Consider the following 20,800-nt stretch of genomic DNA (forward strand, 5'->3'; position numbering starts at 1 on the left):
AGTGAGTTAATTTTAAGGTGGAAAGAAAGAACAAGTGGTAGGCAGATATGGCAAAATTCATGAGGATGGTTTGCAAATGAGTAAAATTGAAAATGGCTGAACAGGATGACTTAAAATGACCTTTTAGGTCTAAAATTCTGTTATATCATAATAATCTCAAGGTTATTCTTCATCGACGTCAGGGAATTCAGAACAGCTTCTTTGGAGAGATTTTGGTATGCATGCTTGAAGAGGATATCAGAGGAACTTGGGGCTTTTTGACAGATTGATCTATATACTGCTCTCTTATTCTCACTATAAATTTAACCTTAATAAACCTAAGTATTAGAGATCAAGTTGGTTCATCTGTATTTGGAAATGAAGTATTCAGGCTCTTTTAACTTGACAGCTCGTGAAAACTCTTATGCCATGGAAGGTGTACTTGCCTTTAAAAAGCACAAACCTTCTCCTGTTTGCACTGAATTCATTTTGTAATTCCTCACCACATTGTTGCTTCACTTCAAAAGGCTGTTGACTGAGATGGGTCCTGCTTTGATCCTGAAGGCATGAAATCAAAGGCCTGTCCCCCCCACCCCACCCCCAGCCACTTCCCGACACCTGCCTCCTAACAGGGGCTATAACTAGTGCTACAATTCTACAGTTTCCTTTTATGCGCCATTTTATAGGTTTGCATTTGTGGTATGAATACAAATCAGCCAGACTGAATGTTTCACAAACATCCCAGAATGTACACACCCAAATAAATGTTATACTTCAAAAGAGCAATGTGCTAAAACATTTTGAATATCCTTTATGGGGCCAGCTGAAATGAAAAATAGTTTTTCTTACTGGGTATTCTTCTCTTTCCATTCCCTTTTGTTCACTTGTTTTTCTTGTTCTCATATTACTGCTCTTCCCTCTATTTAATAATATAGTTACATTTGTTGAGTGCCTACCAGGTGCCAGGCATAAACATCCATATTTCATTTAATTCTCAAAATAACTCTTTAAGGTGTGATAATCCAGTCTTACAGATAAGGAAACTGAGACCGCCAAAGTTAAGTCATTTGCTTAAGGCAGAGCCAGAATTTTTCATTCAGTTCAGTTGGATTCTAATAGTGAGCTCTGCGACACACCTCACATGCCTCATCCCTCTCCGCCCATTCTTTCCTTTCCCAACCTGCTTCTAGTGCCTTTCCCCCTTGATGGCGCCAAAGGGGAGCTGTGCTGACTGTGGCCTAGAACCCAAGACCCTGAAGAAAAAGGACATGTGACTGGAAGCCACCTGAGCCCAGGCAGAAACAGTGATTAGGTAAGAGAAGTCAGCTTTGCAGACTGCCTATGTTACTGGGTGTAACTGCCCAAGTGAATGCCCTAATCCTGTACTACTAGACTTCAACTAGATCACTAGAAACTGGGGCCTCAAGTGATGGAGGAGAGGGGGACCTAAATTTCTCTTCATGATCCAACTTACCTGTCCACAGGTAGGTGCTGTAGAGGGAGCTGTACAATAAAACAAACACCAGAATTTGTCCAACAAAATTTTTTTCTTTAACAAAATTCCATATCATCATTCCAGCACAGACAATAGACTGAAGAAAAAATTATAAAAAAACAAAGTCAGTCATACTCATATGACTCATACTCATGTGTTTTATTCACAGCAACTATAATTATTCATTTAAAATTATTGCTGAGTAATTAACTATTGTATTCTAGTTATACTAAAACTTAAAGTTTTATGATTAAAAAACTTTTTATATAGAGCCTTTAACAAGCCTTTCTATTTAATTGAAATAGATAATGACAACATTCTAAATACTAACCATATATTTAGAAAAGGTTTACATAGAAAATGTAAACTTCTTTCCTTTATGATTTGAGACATGCAAAGATTTAACTAGAAAAGTAAGATTATGAGAGTTTAATTTGTAATGATTCAATTATTTCTATTAAAAAATCCAAAATTATCACTAAATGTCATTACACTTGTCTTTCTGTATCCATGGAGGATTGGTTCTAGGACGCCTCCTCGCCCCCCCAGCAGATACCAAAATCCAAGGATGCTCAAGTTCCTTATATAAAATTCTGTAGTATTTGCTTACAACCTATGCATATATTCCTGTATACTTTAAATCATCTCCAGATTACTTATAATACCAAATACACTGTTAATGCTATGTAAATAGTTGTTGGCATATGGCAAATTCAAGTTTTGCTTTTTGGAACTTTCTGGAATTTTTTTTCTGAATATTTTCAATCCATGTTTGGTTGAATCTGAGGATATGGAACCCATGGATCTGGAGGGCCAACTGTATTAGCCTCAACTTTGTATAGTTCAAGACACACTGCAGTATTTAATAAATTAGGCATAAATTAGTTGTAATCAAATTGTAATTGATTGTATTTGGTAAAAAAATACTTTTGACTTTATACCTGGAAAAACCCAACAAAGCGATTTTTTCCTCTATAGTAATATAATCAATGAGAAAAACACAGCTTTAATTATCTGTAAGTTTACTAACCTGAGCGATGAGTAAATTCGTTGTAAGCATATGAGGAAGCTGTTTATACTTCTTGCTCAAAAGAAGAATAGCCAAAGACCAGATCTTAAACACAGAGGTTCAAAAGTTACTCAGGTTTCTTAATCTTTATAATCACTTATTAATTACTAACTTTTATTTTATAATTACTTTACTAATTACTTGTTAGCCTCTTTAAAGAATTCTCTTATCCTGGTTCAAAAAGGAATTGCAATATTTTATTTACTTTAACTTGTGTAGCTCCCAAAAGGGCATTAAGGTAAACTAATATCCAAAGTAAAATAGAAAGCATGGAGAGATCCTATGGTAAATTAACTCCCAAAATGACAGTCTTTAAGAACTATTCCTTGAACAGGGAGGGCCACTTTCCAACTATCCCTACCTTTGGTGGCTGGGGTGGGACATAGGCTCACAGCCAACTCTTCAGAAAAGGAGCTTTAGTGGGAGACGCAGTTATACTGCCCTATCTTGAATTTTCCCTTTTTAATTCCACCACATTGGCTCGTGAGCTATCTAAATTCCAGGCTGTCTTACTTCAAACAACACATGTCATCCACCTTAAGATTAATTTTCCTGCATTCTTTATATTTAAAAGGATACACGGTAGTCAGCTACGTATGCTGGTTTGATTTCCTTCTTTCTTCTCACCTCATTGTCAATCAAAATTTATATTGTCTCTCCCCCTACGAAACTGCCCTCTTATCAACAGGCATCATTTTTAAGAAAATGTAACAGAAGCAAAATTTCTTAAAAATTACATTAATCACACATTTATTTGTTGCCAGTATACGTATTCATCCTTATCTCCTTTCCTTTAACAGCAAAAGTTGTCTTTTTATTTTCAGCCAGAATACTGTTTGAATTCAACAGGCAACTCAATCTACAAGATACTCTAGTTGCCAAGTGTATAAGTATTTAATTTGAGCTAGATATATCCAAAAGTTTCATTAACATTAAATGGGTATTTGGTCTTAATCCCAAAGATCCCTTCCAACAAGATGATTCTACAATAGCTAGTATTTATATAGCAATTCACCATTTTCAGAATGCCTTTTACATATATTGTCTCATGTAATCCTTAAACCATGGAAATAGGTAAAATTATTATCTGTATTTTATAGTTGAGAAAATTGAAGCTTAGAGAGGCTTAGGTAACTCCACAGAGAAATAACAGCTAGTTTGTCATAGGGCCAGGAGTCAAATCCAGGTCTGACTAAATCTCATGCCTTGTCTGTTATACAACTCTAACTCCCAACTGGAAAGACAAAACTCAGGAGGCTGATACTATATTTTATGGGTAGGCTTCAGCTTTCTGTATTGCATAAGAAATTAGATTTTTACTCCCTAACTTTCTGTTACCAAGCTATTCTCAAATTCATTCTGTGATTCTCATTCATTTTTACACTGAAACATACTTACCAAGGAGACAAGACTGATAATACTTATATCAAAACTAACATTCTGGATGGCATATGCCAATGGCTTCGGGTCCATGGTGGGAAAAGTCAGTAACCAGGCAGAGACGTACATGATTGGCGCAGACACAAATGTGCTTATTACCATTCCTGAGGTTATCTGCAAAAAATGAAGTCAAATTGAGGAAGAGTCACAGACTCACTTAAACAATTCCCATGAACTTTAGCCACAGCGCACTAAGGCATTCTAAAATAAAAGCAGGAGTCAGTAAAGAGACATCACAGAATCCAGCATGTTATCTAATATCATATTCCCCTTTTCTTAGAGTTCTTAAAAGAAAACACAGTTAAGTTCCCTTGGCCTCTCTTCCAGTCTATGCTCAATTTATATTTGCATGTAACAATGCTAGAAATCCCACGTCTGATGTTTATCTCCTAGATTCTAGAAAGAAACCATATTAATGATCTACTTAAACCGATGACCAGTTTCCTTCCATACTATTTCATAAAATATAGGGCAATAAAAGCAATTCCAAAATGAGAAAAAATTACCATGCAAACATTCTACCGATTAAATAATGGAACTAACCTTTGGTCAATAATTTAGTTCCTTCATGTTATATTTCAAAACCATCTGCTCTAATGCTGTAGATAACATATATAGTATGCTTAGACACTAATTGATGTTAACTGATTTAGCTATATATTGCAGTTGATTATGTGGTATTTTGCATCTGGTGGTTGGATTATCAATGAATAAAACAGATTTTTTCCCCTCAAATTTCGAAAGTTACCCTTCTGTAAATAACCTTTAGGCTTAACTAAAATTACAGCATTAAAATACTTGAAACTAAAAAAGACTAATGAAAAAAGTCATGGCTGAATAAAGACCCCAGATTAAATAACTCTCTTGTTACATGATGTTACATAATGTCTCTTTATTTATAATGAGGCAATTTACAGATATCAAATTCTCATAAAAGAATGTAGATCTCTGTGTTTTAAAAATTCATTTTTCTACTAACCAAACAATCAAACTTAGAAAGTAATATATACATACAATCTCTACTTCCATGTTGAACTGTGTTGCAAAGATAGCCACTCCTGGTGCTACAGGAAAGACACCATACAAAAATGCATAATTCGATACACTTGTATGGTTCACTACACTGTTGCCCTTGTCCAAGAGTTCCACCATTTCTCGGCACAGAAGTGGCAGCACCAGGCTGAAGAAACAAGAAAGGCATCATTTGCTTGGTATCAAAGTATGCTGGTCCCCAAATAGTAAATTGCTCTAGTGAACTTGGCATTAGGTTATTCTTCTCCTGCCCAGAAGGTATCATTTTATTGAAAGAATAAAAAATTCAACTTGGAGCTACTTAAAGTAAAACAATATTCTAGAAATACTTCAAACATCAGGAATTAGGAGGAAAAAACCTAATTTTTTGGTTCTATGAATAATTTTCTTGCAAAAAAATCTGTAAAAATTGCAATTATAACTGCTGTTTCTTGCTTTCCCTATTAGTTCATTGAAATGTTAAAAGAAAAAAAGAAGACTGACAACCTGAGTAAACTTTTTCAAGAAAATTACTAAACTCATTCTTGGGAAAAAAAAAAAAAAGTGGACCTTTATTATGATTAGAGGTTTAAATGGTTCAGGTAATGATAACAATGCTACTCAGTTAGATTTCAAAAACCAGTGGAGAAACAGGTATTTTACAATTAGCTCTTAATCTTAATAAAGAAAAAAGGTTTAGCAAAGGGAACTGAAATAACTGAGGTAGAGCAAAAAACTAACGAAATCCAGATCTGGTGAAGAGTTAATTATTAAACAAATCCTCCAGGATTCCATAGAAAGACCATATCAACAGTAGCAAGTTAATGGAGGTTTCCTTTAGAAAAAACAAAACCAAGGTTAATATTGTCACAGCAGCACCTACAGAGATGCTCTCGGATGGAGTAAAGAACTACTCTTGGGCTTCCCTGGTGGCGCAGTGGTTGAGAATCTGCCTGCCAATGCAGGGCACACGGGTTCTAGCCCTGGTCTGGGAAGATCCCACATGCCGCGGAGCAACTAGGCCCGTGAGCCACAACTACTGAGCCTGCGCGACTGGAGCCTGTGCTCCGCAACAAGAGAGGCCGCGATAGTGAGAGACCCGCGCACCGCGATGAAGAGAGCGGCCCCCGCTTGCCACAACTAGAGAAAGCCTTCGCACAGAAACGAAGACCCAACACAGCCAATAAATAAATAAATAAATAAATAAATAAATAATAAAAAAGTGTTTTTTTAAAAAAAAAAAGAACTACTCTTATGTGTTTTTTTTTAATTAAAAGAAGAAGAAGAATAAATTATATAATAGGGATCAAAGAACCAGAAAAAAGATTTTAAAAATGAGAATATTTAAATACTTATAAGTAACGGTTGGTATTACTATTATTGTTAGAACCATATTCATTGCTGTGAAAAACTAAATAAGGGACTTCCCTGGTGGTCCAGTGGTTAAGACTCCACGCTTCCACTGCAGGGGGCGTGGGTTCAATCCCTGGTCGGGGAACTAAGATTCTGCATGCCATGCAGTGCAGCCAAAAATTAAACAAAAAAACTAAATAATACTTTATTTCCAAGAGCATAACACCACTATAAATAATCTTCAGAATTTATATTCATTTTCATTATTTTGAAAATATAGATACTATTTCATATTGCACTGGTCTCATGAATTTAATTGTCTATACAAGAGCTAAATTCAATATTTAAATATGCCCCAAGTGCCTTGGGATAATCTTGTAGTAAAATTATGTCACCTTTACCAGGAAGTATAACTCCACGGCTAAAGGGCTAAGGAGGCTGAAGGAACTATCAACTAAGGAGCCAAGAACTTTTCATTTACAGGCCAGGATCAGATGATTAATAATCATTCCTATTGACTTACCTATATTCAGCCACCCTCAGAATTTTAGAATATTTCCCTCAAATTCATGAAATAGAAGTTTATATTCAAAATTATTGTTTTCATCATGGCCAATAGGATTTTAATAAATTTAGAAAACTCAGAAATCCTGCAAAATTCCTTTAAAAATATGATCAAACTAGGACACTGGAAGATATTAAGTAAAATTATGTAAAAGCTGAAGGGAAACCAATAGTCTTTATCCTCTGACAGTAAAATGGAAAGAGTAACCTACACGGAAATGACTTTCCACCATATACCAACATCACATTTTCCTTTAAATTGTAACTACTCAATTAGGAGGGATTACTACTATCAAACTATTTAATGGAGAAAACAGAGACATATCCCAACGAACGGGCTAAATAAGGCTTTCACAAAGTACAATCCCCAAGTTAAATAAGTGAAACTTACAGTTTAGCTGTGATGAGAAGAATAAGTACAACAAATGCTGACTTCTTCAGTTTCTTTATTTTTCCTACCATTGTGAGACCAAGATAAAATAGAGCTGATCCAGAAAAAGAATTTGCAAGTCCATCAAGAAAATTTTCCATATATACGGGCACCTTTTGATCAAGAATAAAATTGAAAGCAATGCCAATGAAAACCATAAATACTATTGGGTTCTGTAACACACGCAGAAGTCCAAGTCCCACAATTTTCACTTTGTTTTGAGAGGCATTTTGAGTGTCTTTCCATCTCTGGATTTCACAGAAGATAAACCCTATAGGGTTTAACATCATAAGAGATATTGGCGCCACTAAGTAAATGTACTGGAGATACTCTGGGTACGTCGTTTGATATAAAGCTTCAACTGCAAAATACAAATTAAAATTGATTTTTAAATGGTTACCACAGAAATATATTAATAAATTATGAATATAATGTTTTCCATGCTTAATTATAACATATTGTAAATTAACCTAAATAGTGTAGAATGACCTCATTACCCTAGTTTTGGAAAAGTATGTTTTAGTAATAAAGCTGAAAAGGAAAAAAAACCCACTATATTAAATGACATTTAGCTTATAAAATGATAATCAACTTTTAAAAAGTATTTTTAGTAAAACCCACTAATTGTTACTATTTAGAGGCTAAGACTAGTCTCAGTAAAGGGGCAGAATTGTAGAATTCTTTTTTTTTCTTTTTTTTATAAAGGTACATTTATTCTCCAGTCTTTTTCTTTTTTTTTAAAATTAATTAATTTATTTATTTATGGCTGTGTTGGGTCTTCGTTTCTGTGTGAGGGCTTTCTCCAGCTGTGGCAAGCGGGGGCCACTCTTCATCGCGGTGCGCGGGCCTCTCTCTACCGCGGCCTCTCTTTTTGTGGAGCACAGGCTCCAGATGCGCAGGCTCAGTAGTTGTGGCTCACGGGCCCAGCTGCTCCGCGGCATGTGGGATCCTCCCACACCAGGGCTCGAACCCTTGTGCCCTGCATTGGCAGGCAGATTCTTAACCACTGCGACACCAGGGAAGCCCTAGAATTCTTAAAACAATTCAAACTAAAAATCTACTAACAAAATGTTTAAGTAGTCATAGCAACAAGGTGGTTGTTGGTTCTCTTGAGAGGGACGTTTCATTGTAGTGGTGAGGCAGAAATCAGAGCACAGAGAACGCAGGAGAGAGGAGGAGATAACAGACTAAAAAATGAGCACTGAGGGACTTCCCTGCTGGCACAGTGGTTGAGAATCCGCCTGCCAATGCAGGGGACACAGGTTCGAGCCCTGGTCTGGGAAGATCCTACATGCCGCGGAGCAACTAAGCCCATGCGCCACAACTACTGAGCCTGCGCTCTAGAGCCCGTGAGCCACAACTACCGAGCCCGTGTGCCACAACTACTGAAGCCCGTGCACCTAGAGCCCATGCTCCACAAGATAGGCCACTGCAATAAGAAGCCCGTGCATTGCAACGAAGAGAAGACCCCGCCTGCAGCAACTGGAGAAAGCCCGCGTGCAGCAACAAAGACCCAACACAGCCAAAAATAAATAAAATTAAATAAATACATTTACTTTTAAAATGTTTTTTAAAAAAATGAGCACTGAGGCGATGGAGTCCAAGCTATATAGGAAAAGAAATGAAGATGGGAGATGGCTAACAGATAGATAGCAGAGCAGTTAGAGACTGGAGGTCCCTGGGAAGTTCAAGAAGTAGGTGTAGCTGGAAGTTTAGGAGTTCACAGTAAGTCAGATAGTGAGCTATTGGATTTAATATTTCCCAGATGACTGGGTCCAGGATGTGGCCATGGGAGTTGGTGGCGGAAGTGGAGTACAGGAAAACATCATTGGAGGTGAGGAGGTCAAGGAACTGAGAGAGCAGAGAATTTGGTGGGTAGTTCACATGGATGCTAAAGTTAAACAAGATAACAAGCAAAACTTGGGAGTAGAGAAGATGACAGTGGGCCAGATATTAGTCTTCAATGAATGAGGAGGAATGACGAGAGTGAGGTCAGCAGGTGGCAGCAACAAGGATGAGCAGTTTAGCCAGGCAGCAGGAACCTCAAAGAAGCAGTTTTTACAGAAGAGAGAGAATAACGGCCTAGCAGTGGTACACAGTGGCTATGAGGACGCCAATCCCGCCTACCCACTGCTCACATGGTATGCAGGCGATGAGAAAATGAGCAGCCTCCACTGGGGAGGAATGAATGTCTTCAGGAAGGAAGACCAGTGAAGATGCTGAAGAATTGGAGATGGAAAGGTGGATCTGAGAAATGTTTGGGAGGGGAATACGGTAAAGTCATGTCAATGCACATTTAATGCAAATTCAACTACACTTTCTTAGGAAAACAAAGGCTTCATTTTTCGTTTTCATAAAACATGTTCCCAAGTGCAAACTAATTACTTGTTCATTGAAGAAGAGCAACGCTTGCAAAAGAATCTCGCTATTAGACTTATGAGAAATGGTACAATATACACAAAGTACGTGTGCTGCATCTTGTGGGTGATTTGAGGGATTTTTCAAAGGTTCAACTGTATATGATGACTTTAGAACCTAACCATTGCATGAGATGAGGCTCCTTGGAAGGAGATGGGTTGGATCAGACTTCTAGCAGTTTCTTGGTTCATGTGAGGGTTGGTGGCCTGGTCTTGGCTTGATCAGGTTAACTTAGAGCCTTGCAGCATCAAATTGGTCTCAAGGCACATTTCTGGCAATGAATTCTGAAATTATTCAACCTAATATATGCAAAGCCTGATTCATAAATGATTTCAAGTTGAGAAAGACAGATAAAATAAGAACAGCCACAATCACTCACAATCACTTGCTTCACAAGAGAGGCAATCATGTGAAAAAATGTAAAAGATTAGGTTTCTCAATTTACATTAAGATAAAGTGACACAGGTAGGAAAATATATTTGTTTGCTTACTCAGGATACATAAGTTCAGTTAATGTCAAGCACATGTCCCGTTAGTTATGTAACTAGATTATATAACCTTTAGAATACCTTGTTCTCATTAGCTAAAAGCTACTTTTTATAAGATTCAACTCCCTTTTTTCAACTAAGCACATACAGAGGTCTCTAATATCTTTGAAATGTTAAACAAAATATATTTGATTACATAAAATTTCACAAATTCTTTCCACTGATTTCCAAATTAGATATATAGCTCTGTAACTCAGTGGTTCTCTTTCATGTTTCATAAGGTTTCATCCTTTAAGTAAAACAAAATAAAGCAGCACTTTTGATAACTATTTCTAGTTAGCTACACTTCTTCTGACTAGATATTTTAGCTCAAAGAGAAAGGTGTCTATACCTACCCCTCAATTTTTAAAATAGAGAGTATATTTTAGAAAAGCCTTGTGTTTTCAATCTGAGCCTAAGAATTTTCCCAAGTAGCCAAAATAAAATGCATAAGGTATTTCCTTTGACAACTTACAGCACACAAACCTTCTTAAGTTAATGCCTTTTTACCAGAAATGTACTTTCCTGGTACAGTAGCACTAAATCACCATTACATAATGGACTTCAGATTGTTTTAAATGCTCAATGCAAATTTGAACAAAAGTCTATAGTTAGGCCTAGCCAATCACCAAGTCCTTTCTTCTTTTGCATGATCTTTTGTATTTGATTCCTACTTGGAATTTTGATTCCTGCTACTCCCACTAGTCAAAAATCTCAAAAGTGGGTTACCTACTCTGTTTACCAATGTATATTCTTCTGGTTTTTCTTGACCATCCCCTTTATCCATTTTACTTGCTACCAACAATATCACCTAAATCTTAGCTTTCAAAAATTAAGATTTTCCCACAGCTCTCCCTGCCCACAAGACCACATATAAAATCTTTCTTTTGACATTCACAATGTAGTCTCCACAATTTGTTCCTTATTTATCCAGCTCACCTCTCACTATAACTTAGTGCAAAGCCTCTATCAGCCAGTTTATATCACTGTAACGCTGGATAAACACCAGGTTCATAATTTCTAGTTCTACATGCCGGTTATCATTCCCCAACTTCATCATCCCCCAACTTCTTGAAACCTCTCCTTTCTTATCCAAATCTTGCCTACTATTTAAGGCCTGTCTCAGGTACCACTTCTTCCACCAAGTCTTCAGTCTACATCACGGATCTCTCCTTCCCTGGATGGCTCTGGTACTTTGTTTCATATCAGTGCCATCTCAACAAATTCTAAGTTCCTTTAAGGTATCATTTTATAACCCCCAGTCCCAGCTGAGTGCTAAGCAAAATCTGAAAATACTTGCTGAATGGAATTAACACATCAATGAATGTCAAAGGTTTCAGACAGACTAAAAATGTGTTTTGTAACATAGCAATTTATAACTAATTGTTATCCATGAACCCATTTCTTTTTATATCCAATTTTTTTTCTTTTTTCATCTTCTGAATATTTATAAAGCAGACTACTATTGGGGTATTTTAAGTCAGTTGAACAGGTATACAAAGGCAAAAGAAGTATAGTCTAGTGGGAAAGCAAAAAATTGGGAATAAATACTTGTTTAATTACTAGAATAGGGTTCAGTATGGGAATTTCAGTTCATTCCGCCATTCATTTGCATAATTACTTAACATTCCATCTTTATCTATAAATAGGCAGCACTATTTTTTAAATTTAATTTTATTTATGTATTTTTTATACAGCAGGTTCTTATTAGTTATCTATTTTATACATATTAGTGTATATATGTCAATCCCAATCCCCCAATTCATCCCACCACCCTCCCTCCCCCGCAGCACTATTCTTTTGTTATCAATCTGAGTGTAGTTTTTCAAATCTGAAAAATAATTGAAAGCAGTGACCCATATTAACAAATTAGATTTATAATCATTATATCAACTATTAAGTTGTAATTAATACTTATAAATAAGGCTCTTGGGGGGAGGGGAGAATCCCACTCTGAGGAATTATTATATAGCTTTGAAGAACTAAGAGACAAAATTAGCCACCCACTGTGGCTCCTATTTTGATTACTGCAGGGTTTCAATCCCTAGCAAATAACACAAAGACCCAGACAAGATCATTCTATTATTTAATGGCATATAGTTAAATGCTTCATTTCCTTTCTGTTTACAGCTCAAGCACTAGAGCATAATTATGATTAGTCAGGGTGCTTATGCTATCAGCATTGTTTAAGAATGAATTATAGCACTTAACTATGCCCTACTGTATCTTTTAATGACAGAGGCAGGGAGCCATTCTGATTTGCTAAAGTCCACATTTCACCTCAGTAGAGTCTTGGTTTCTTCTCATACGCGGATTTCTTAAAGTACCTCTGAAAAGAATTGTTTTTAAAAATAGCAAGCTTATTTTTTTAGTCTGCAATAATGCAGTGTAGTATTATGTCACTTGAGTATAGATAAATCATTTTAATGCAATTTCATAGACCATTATAATTATACTATAGAGAAAAAGTAAACACGACTGTCCTTCTTTAATCACTAACTTATCTCTCTTCTGAGTCACCTGTAAATTGGACCAATGTTGTAGAACAAATGCAGTCGTAAAAAGGACATTTCCTTTAAGCTACCATGCTTATCTGTGAACTAGAGAGTAGGAATTCTTGGGAGAGGCCACATAACAAACAGAAAGAATGATCTTCTCTCTAGAGATAGTCTTCTCTGTTCACCCTGAGCATAGCCAGAAGGCAGATGGCTATGAACAGCAGTAATAAATAATCTCATTGGAGCAGATACATGGCCCTAGTTCTGTACCACAGCTTCCAATCTGCAGTTATATGAAAAAGCACTTCTGTGTATACTGTTGGTTTCTGGTAAAGTTATTGTCTACAACCTAATGTCACAAGAGCTCTTACATTATCTGTGATTTAAAAACAAACAAACAATTACAACTCAAAATCTGCAAGCATAATCATCAGGGGAACTGGGCTAGCACACTGCTGGGAACATGATTATTACCAGATTCATTGATTTAATGTGGGACATGAGAAAAGCAGCAATGAAAATGGCTGACTATATTTTTTATTTGGAGATTCTGCCTTAATATGAGAATGGATAAACTCATCTAATAGGTCTTTTTCCACTGCTACTCATTTTATGAATTTTTTTGAATAATGTAAAGATTATGAAAAACTTTGATTCTCTCTGAAAATAATGTATTATAAGGGCTAGCTGGGTCTTCTGATGATCAAATGGGCATGTTATATAACTGTGTGGCATAAGAGAATGCCCAGGATTTAAATCTAGGTTTGGGTCTCAGTCACCTGTTAGCTGTGTGACCTGGGGTAAGACAATTAAATCTCTGTAAGTCTGCCTTCTTATTTGAAAATGAGGATAATAATATCTGCCCTACCTCAAATGAGATAAGTATATAAGAAAATACTCTTATAAAGTTACAAATGTTAGTTCTATTTAGTTATGGGCTTACTACTCTATGACAGCATGAAACTTACAGTTCATGTCTAAATTAAGATATAGCACTATTTATTAAATATTTAACACTATGATACTTAGCCACTTCTAAGGTCCTTATACCATCAATACCTTGACAAATGTACATTATTAATGCTCCTGAAGAGAGGGACAACACATTAACTCCTTGTTCTTTTATTTCCAAAGTCTTTATTTAAATGCTTGGCTCATCCTTTAATTTTAAAATTGATTAACCTTAAAGGAACACCTATCTAGTTTCTGACTATTCACAGCTCAGTTATCTAAGAGCCTGGTTTTTCCTCTCTCATAAACCTCCTACTTTATTCATAGTTATATAATTTCTTAAGTGTGTATCTCTATTTCTGGTAAGCAATATGGAGGAAGAGAATGATGAAAAGTATAGTCCACTAGAATCCTTTTGGTGCCAGAGGTGTAATAATTTTTTTGGGGGGGGGGGTGGGTTGTTAAAAGATAAGAAATTTGAAAGTTAATGGCAGATTTCAATTGTCCATTTCATTAAGTTTCATTCAGTCTCTGCTCAGAAGATATATCACCAGAGAGGCCTTCACTGACCCTGCTCCCCACCTCAAATGCCACCTCCTTGTAAAATAACACTACTTTGTTTTTATGGCCCTTGTCATTACCTGATATTATTTTTGTTTTTATTTTATTTTCCCATTAAAATGTAAATTCAGTATGTACAAGAACTTTGTTCACAAGTGTATTCACAGCAGCTAGCACAGTCACTGGTACTAACAGGTTCCTATGAATGAATGAAGTAATAAATGAATGACCATATCCATAATATTCAGTTCCCTACATTATGATACATGATCAAAGCAAAACATAAACTTTAAAAATATTAAAAATTCATAGAAAGTACATTGGTAGATGCCAGGGGCCGGGGGCTTGGGGGGCAGTAGGGAGGGGGAATGGGGAGTTAGTGTTTAAAGGGGACAGAGTTTCAGTTTAGGTAGGTGAAAAATTTGGGAGATGGATGATGGTGAGAGTTGTACTTAGTGCCACTGAACTGTACACTTAAGTATGGTTAAAATAGTATGTTTTATATTATGTGACTTTTACCACAATAAAAAAACATTAAAAAAAAAGTAGTTACTAAGTATACATTTTCTTGGTGGCAGAGAGTTCTGGAAAATAGAATATGTTTCTAAGATATCTCAACATCCCCAACTAGTATGTTTACTATTTCATCAGGAAAACATATACACATAGAAACATAAAATTAAGCTGTTTAAAGAGTTGGAAAGTTAAAGAAGGAAAAGTTGGAAAGGTAAAAAAAAGTCCTCATTTTGTCCTTAAACAAGAAATTAACTTCGACCAAAGTACACTGATATTTTGAATAAAAAACTCAATAACAAGCATTAATGTAAAATAATATACACTCTAGATGGAAAGAAAAATAAGGAAGGGAAAAAGTCACTCATAAATTTCCACTGCTAACATTTAATAATGACAGTTTTTCAACAGGTGTATGCCTATGCTTTTTACATAATTTAAATCAGAATCTGATCTCTTCTGGAAATTATATTTCTTTCATATGTGATTATTGAGAAGAAAAAAAATATTATTAGAAAGATGACTCACAAAGTTTATTTGGATATGACCATTTATTTCAGGTAGATGTTTGAAGGTGCCTCAAACTCTGAAAAAATATAATTCATCTAACTTAAGACATATTTAAGAAAAAAATATGAAAGATTTCTTAGATATAAGTATAAATCACTAACAAATGCTTAGTTAAAAGATTCAAATTAAAGCCTTACATTTTGTTACCTTCTAAAAGACCTGAAATATTTTAAAACTTAAAAAATAAAAAGTAACTTACCTATAGGATATCCCAATGCAAAGTCGTTACTTTGTGTAGCAAAAATAGGGAATAGTCCAGCTTTGCTAAATCGACTATCGGGACTGGCAACCAATAAGGTTAATACACATACAATGAAAAATACAGAAGCTTTGGCAATTAAGATACTATATAGAAAAGACCAGTCCACATTGGAAAAATTAAGTACAACCATGTTTTTGAATAATAAAGCTGGAAGTGCAAACCTGGAGACAAAATTTCCCAGTCCTTTTGCCTGTGTTGATGTTATAACATTGGCCCTTCCTGCTATGTAGCCACAAAGGACTATGCCAAAGCATTCTAGTAAGGCTGGAAAAAGCCTTGTTATTGACATTGAAGGTGGGTCATTAGTGGAATTAAATCCATGTGTTACTGGTGAGGACAAAGTCTTGGTCATATTGACTGCAATGGTCAAGTTCTTGGCAGGTATATCAGAAAAAGAATTCATTTTCTTTCACCCTCCAACTCCAACCAGATCTCTGGAAAGAAAGAAGAAAGATTCAGTGTGAAATCAATGAGAAGAATTCTAGTTTAAAGGATATACTGGCAAACATAGATTTATTAAATATACAAACTTTTTTCAACTACCATCAGAGAAAAATACAATGAAAAATAAAATGGGTGGAAGTGTCTGCTAACAACAACCTCTTGACTCTCAAAGGTGGGTCAGCTCAAAATATTTATGTTGCTGTCCTATGTTCAGTATCAGATATGAGAAAAATAAGATCCACAGATTTTACAGCTGTAATGATGCCCTGTGGTCCTCTCCAGTGCTCCACAGTCAAGCTCTGCCTAGTGGATGAGAGCATGGGGCCCACAGAGTCTGCTGAATGTCCACCTGCAGCCAAATTTTCCAGAAATTTCAGAAGTTCTCAGGGCTACATCAAAGAGTCACAATGGACAGGAAGGTCCTTTCCAGCCTGCGGAAGGACTTGAATATAGGATAGGAAGAAGAGTATAATAGAATATCACTGATCAACTTTGAACCAGTAACTTACTTTTCTGTACCTCATTTTCCTCATCTGTGAAACGGCAATAATAGTACCTACCTCATAGGAACTTGATATTATTCAATATCAAGTCCTTACAAACACATATGGCACAAATAAATCACTTAACAAAAGTTAAATATAACTTCTGGTGGCATATAAGAGAGAGAATGAAAGAAAAAATGATGGCATCCCACCAACCTACTCTTAGTTCCTTTTATACCAGCCAGACATATTGGCTGTCTTGAATTCCCCATAGTCCTTTGTGCCACAGGGGCTTTGCCCATGCAGTTCACACTAAAATATTCTCTTCCCTGCCCACCCACATAACAACTACCCATCCTCCGAATCATATCCAAATCAATTCAGGAGTCGTTGTATCAGGTAAGGCTCCTCTAACACCATAGCCAGGCCAGGAGTCTTTCTCAAATAGAATCATGTTCCTTAACTTTAGGCCACTCTTCTCAGTTTATAATTATACTATGTATTAGAGTGACTATGTGATTTATGTCTGTCTCCTTCACTAGACTTTAAGTGCCATAGAAGCAGGGACTATGCATGTTTCTGCTCACTTTTGTGTCCCTAATGCCTAGCACCATGCCTGGAGCACACAGGAGATTTAGGAGACTAAAATAATCACCTGCTCTTAAATAAACCTTTCACCCTTTAGTGGATCAATGTTCTTTCTTAGGAACTATCTACTTCATGGACAGAATTTTGTTTTTTTGTTTTTTCCTGAATGTTAAGTATTCTAAGTTTTTCACCAAGACCACAAAATGTGTTCTGAAATGTTCCAAAGCTGTTCATAAAATGTTAAAGAACACAAAATGTCTTGTAAAATGTTCTAAAGATGTTCAGAAAATGAAGCAAGGAAAACTTTATGTTAATATGACAATACTTACCAGACTTTCCTCTTGCTGCCAGGGACACAATGAACATTAGGTTTGAACAACTCTGCAACTAACCAGTTTTATTAGTAACTTGAAACTAACATAGTGACAATTGCCAATTCCTAAGTGATTATTCTGGGTTAACCATCTAAAGTAGCCTTATATAAGGTAGAAAGTAAAAAAGCTTATGCTTCCTGAAATGTATAATGCCCAGGTTAAGTTCTCAAACACCCACATCACATTAAGGACTCAGATGGCAGGCCAAAGACCAATAACTGATACAACTGGGGGTGTGGATGAGATCATTTTCTCTGTGCTACCCTGGTATAAACTGAACCGTTTTAAAACATTACATTTAATCTGGATCAGGACAAATATTTTCCTACTAGGATTAGATAGGAGTGGTCAATATACACAAAACCTGTAATACTCACATACTTGAAGTTTACCAAATAAGCATCAAATTATATCCTGGGAAAGCTACTGATTGGTACAGGTACCCATAATTAAAGTAATGAGCTGGTAAACAAGTGAACAAAGGTGTTAAACATTTGGAGCCCCTGAGAGATGTGGACTTGAAAAGGCAGTGCTAAAGATTAAGGTGATAAACTACTCCAGTCTTCTGTTTTTTAAAAAGTTCCCTATATTTCTTTTCCTGGAGCATTATAACTTACACTGCTCCCTACCCCTTATTTGTACCACACTTGCATATCAATGTATTCCAATAATTTTTAAACCAACAGTTTAACTAAACTTGCAGTTGTTCAGTGAAAAGAGTCAAATGGCCTGAACCCAATTTGGGGCCTATCACTCATCAGCTCTTCGGGTAACTCAGCCTCTCTGCACCATAGCTTCTTCAACTGTAAAATGAGAGTAAAAACCTCCTTAGAGGGCTGTTGTGAGGACTGGAGCTTTTATACACAGCTTATCACAAAGTAGGCCTTCAAGAAATGGTAGCAATTGCCATTAGGAGTTGTGTGTCCTAATAAGAAGAAGAATGGTAGTAAATTAAATATAATTCATTGTTCTATGCAGTTCTTCAAACATACTTGGTATTAAAGAGCCTCCAACTAAAACAGAGGGATGGGATGGGTTGTAAGGTTATCAGTTTTCATTTTATACCAAACAACTAAGAGGAGTTCAATTTAATTTAGTTTGATCTTAGTTGTTAGCAGGGAAGGGAGAGCTCTTTATTTCCCTCAAGGTGATGGTCAAATAGCTGTAGCAAGGCCCAGGTTTAACTTTCAGGTAGTCAAAAATTAAGAGAAAAACTTTGGGAAGTAATCTTCCCCTTCCCATGAAGTTTCTTTTAATGTTCCTTGATATTATAGAAGCAATATCTGCTAATTGAGGGGCAGTCAAAATAACCAAAAAGGACTTACAAAGTTTTATCTCTTCTGAAATTTTTTTCCAACAGGAAGAGAATATACTTTTTTTAAAAAATAAATTTATTTATTTTAGGCTACGTTGGGTCTTCGTTGCTGCGCACGGGCTTTCTCTGGTTGCGGCGAGCGGGGGCTACTCTTCGTTGCGGTGCGCGGGCTTCTCCTTGCGCTGGCTTCCCTTGTTGAGGGGCAGGGGCTCTAGGCACACGGGCTTCAGTAGTTGTGGCTCTTGGGCTCTAGAGCGCAGGCTCAGTAGTTGTGGCACGCGGGTTTAGTTGCTCCGCGGCATGTGGATCTTCCCGGACCAGGGCTTAAACCCGTGTCCCCTGCATTGGCAGGCGGATTCTTAACCACTGCGCCACCAGAGAAGCCCCGAGGATATACTTCTTAAAGCATTCTTTTAAAATAAACAGGAGCCACAGCAATGGAAGTTTAAAAAAAAATAGCATCCAGTCTTTTCATCTCATTAAAAACAAGGCTTGTTAAAGAACAAAAAAGTTGGCTTGTCACAGTAAAAGACCACTCACTGGGTCGGGAGCAGAGAAATGCTATACACCAGCCACTTCTGGCCACTCATACTTGGTTTAGATAACATGGAGGAACCACTAACATTGTAAACAACTGCTATTAAGTGAAAATGGGGAGGAGGGTTCTGACGGGTTTCAAAGAGAAAGCTTTAAACTCTTAAGCTATTTCTCAAACACCCAGTAACCTTTCTCCGGTGGGAAAAGCATAATACAGTGTGGTCCTATTCAAGCACCCTTCAACACCAGCAGTCACACCATCCACCCACTCCCACCTACTTGCAGGGGACCAAACGTCTTCCCTAAAGACCCAGAGTGGGGAGGGAGTGCTGAGCACTGCCTCTTCTCTTGTCGGCAGGGACAGACTTTGGCCCTCTAAGATAAGGATGTAGAGAATCCGTAACCAAATAGGCCGCCTAAAGAACAGCTGCCACCCAATGCCTGGGCAGCCAGCAGTGGAAGTGTAAAGGCAGCCTGGGTTCTGTGCCTGGGATACAAAGTTGGTCGCTCAGCTTCCCCAGGGCATGGCAGTCACAAAGCATGGTAAGTGAAATGCTCCAAAAAGGGGTAAGGGAGAAAATTTGGTGCAACGCTCCAGGTACCTGGGCAGAAGCTCCCAGGATGGCATTCACTGAGGCCAACCCCCGGAATAAAGGGAAGAGTCTGAGAATGGTAGGGTGGACGCACGTAAATGATGTGCTCCTCAAACTGAGGGATGGCAGCTCTGTCACCAAAGGGGACAAGCCGCCCCTTCCCCTACATAAGTCTTCCCGGGTGGCCCCGCACGTCCTAAAGGCGGGCGCTGCGGGGCAGAGGCGGGCAGGCGCAGGCAGCGGATTGCGGGCTTGGGCGCTGCCCACCTGCTCAGACTCGAGGGGCGAGAGCGGGGTCACCAGGGGCCCGCAAAGCCGAGCCGGGACCGCGCAGGTCGGCGTCCCTGGGGCCCATCTCACCTGCTACAGCCGCATCCCCGGGGCCGCGGGAGAAGGGAGTCGATGTTCGAGGTGGGTTAAGCAGGGAGGAAATCACCGTCACCTCCCACCCCAGCCCTCCTAGCCGAGAGCTGCCGGCTGCCAGCGGCCGGCTATAGCAGCTCATTCACATTCCGAGAAAGTGAGGCGCTCGTAAGCTGGGACCGGGTCAGCTCCTCCCTGCGCCGCCGCCCCGCCTCCAGGCCCCGCCCCCGGCCGGGGGACCCACAGAGCCGCGCCGTCCAAGGCCCCGCCTTCAGGCTCCGCCTCCCGCCGCGAGACTACGCCGCGCGGCCCCGGCCCTGCCCTCTGGCTCCGTCCCCGACCGCTGAGACGCGGAGGCCTAAGGTCCTCCGGTACCCCAGCCTCCGCCGCAGGCTGCGAGCTTCCCAGCCGCTAGACGCAGGCGGCGGGACTTCCGGCCGCTCGGCTCCCGCAAAATGGC

General features: G+C 38.0%; 1 protein-coding gene across 2 annotated transcripts in view; it reads right to left on the reverse strand.

The window, feature by feature from the left end:
* GPR155 (G protein-coupled receptor 155) overlaps nucleotides 1-20,537 on the reverse strand; it is a 43,004-nt gene extending 22,467 nt beyond the window's left edge. Inside the window, exons 1-7 of one of the 2 annotated variants that reach the window (XM_036858760.1) lie at nucleotides 20,338-20,537; nucleotides 15,579-16,075; nucleotides 7,303-7,702; nucleotides 4,998-5,163; nucleotides 3,942-4,097; nucleotides 2,505-2,588; nucleotides 1,454-1,571 (exon numbers count right to left, since the gene is read on the reverse strand). In XM_036858760.1, the coding sequence (XP_036714655.1) occupies nucleotides 1,454-1,571; nucleotides 2,505-2,588; nucleotides 3,942-4,097; nucleotides 4,998-5,163; nucleotides 7,303-7,702; nucleotides 15,579-16,044 (1,390 nt within the window). In that variant the 5' untranslated portion in view covers nucleotides 16,045-16,075; nucleotides 20,338-20,537. The remainder of the gene's footprint in view (nucleotides 1-1,453; nucleotides 1,572-2,504; nucleotides 2,589-3,941; nucleotides 4,098-4,997; nucleotides 5,164-7,302; nucleotides 7,703-15,578; nucleotides 16,076-20,337) is intronic. The other variant, XM_036858762.1, reaches the window with a different exon arrangement.
* Nucleotides 20,538-20,800: the final 263 nt, after the last annotated feature.

Source organism: Balaenoptera musculus, chromosome 7, assembly GCF_009873245.2.
Source record: "Balaenoptera musculus isolate JJ_BM4_2016_0621 chromosome 7, mBalMus1.pri.v3, whole genome shotgun sequence".
NCBI lineage: Eukaryota > Metazoa > Chordata > Mammalia > Artiodactyla > Balaenopteridae > Balaenoptera > Balaenoptera musculus.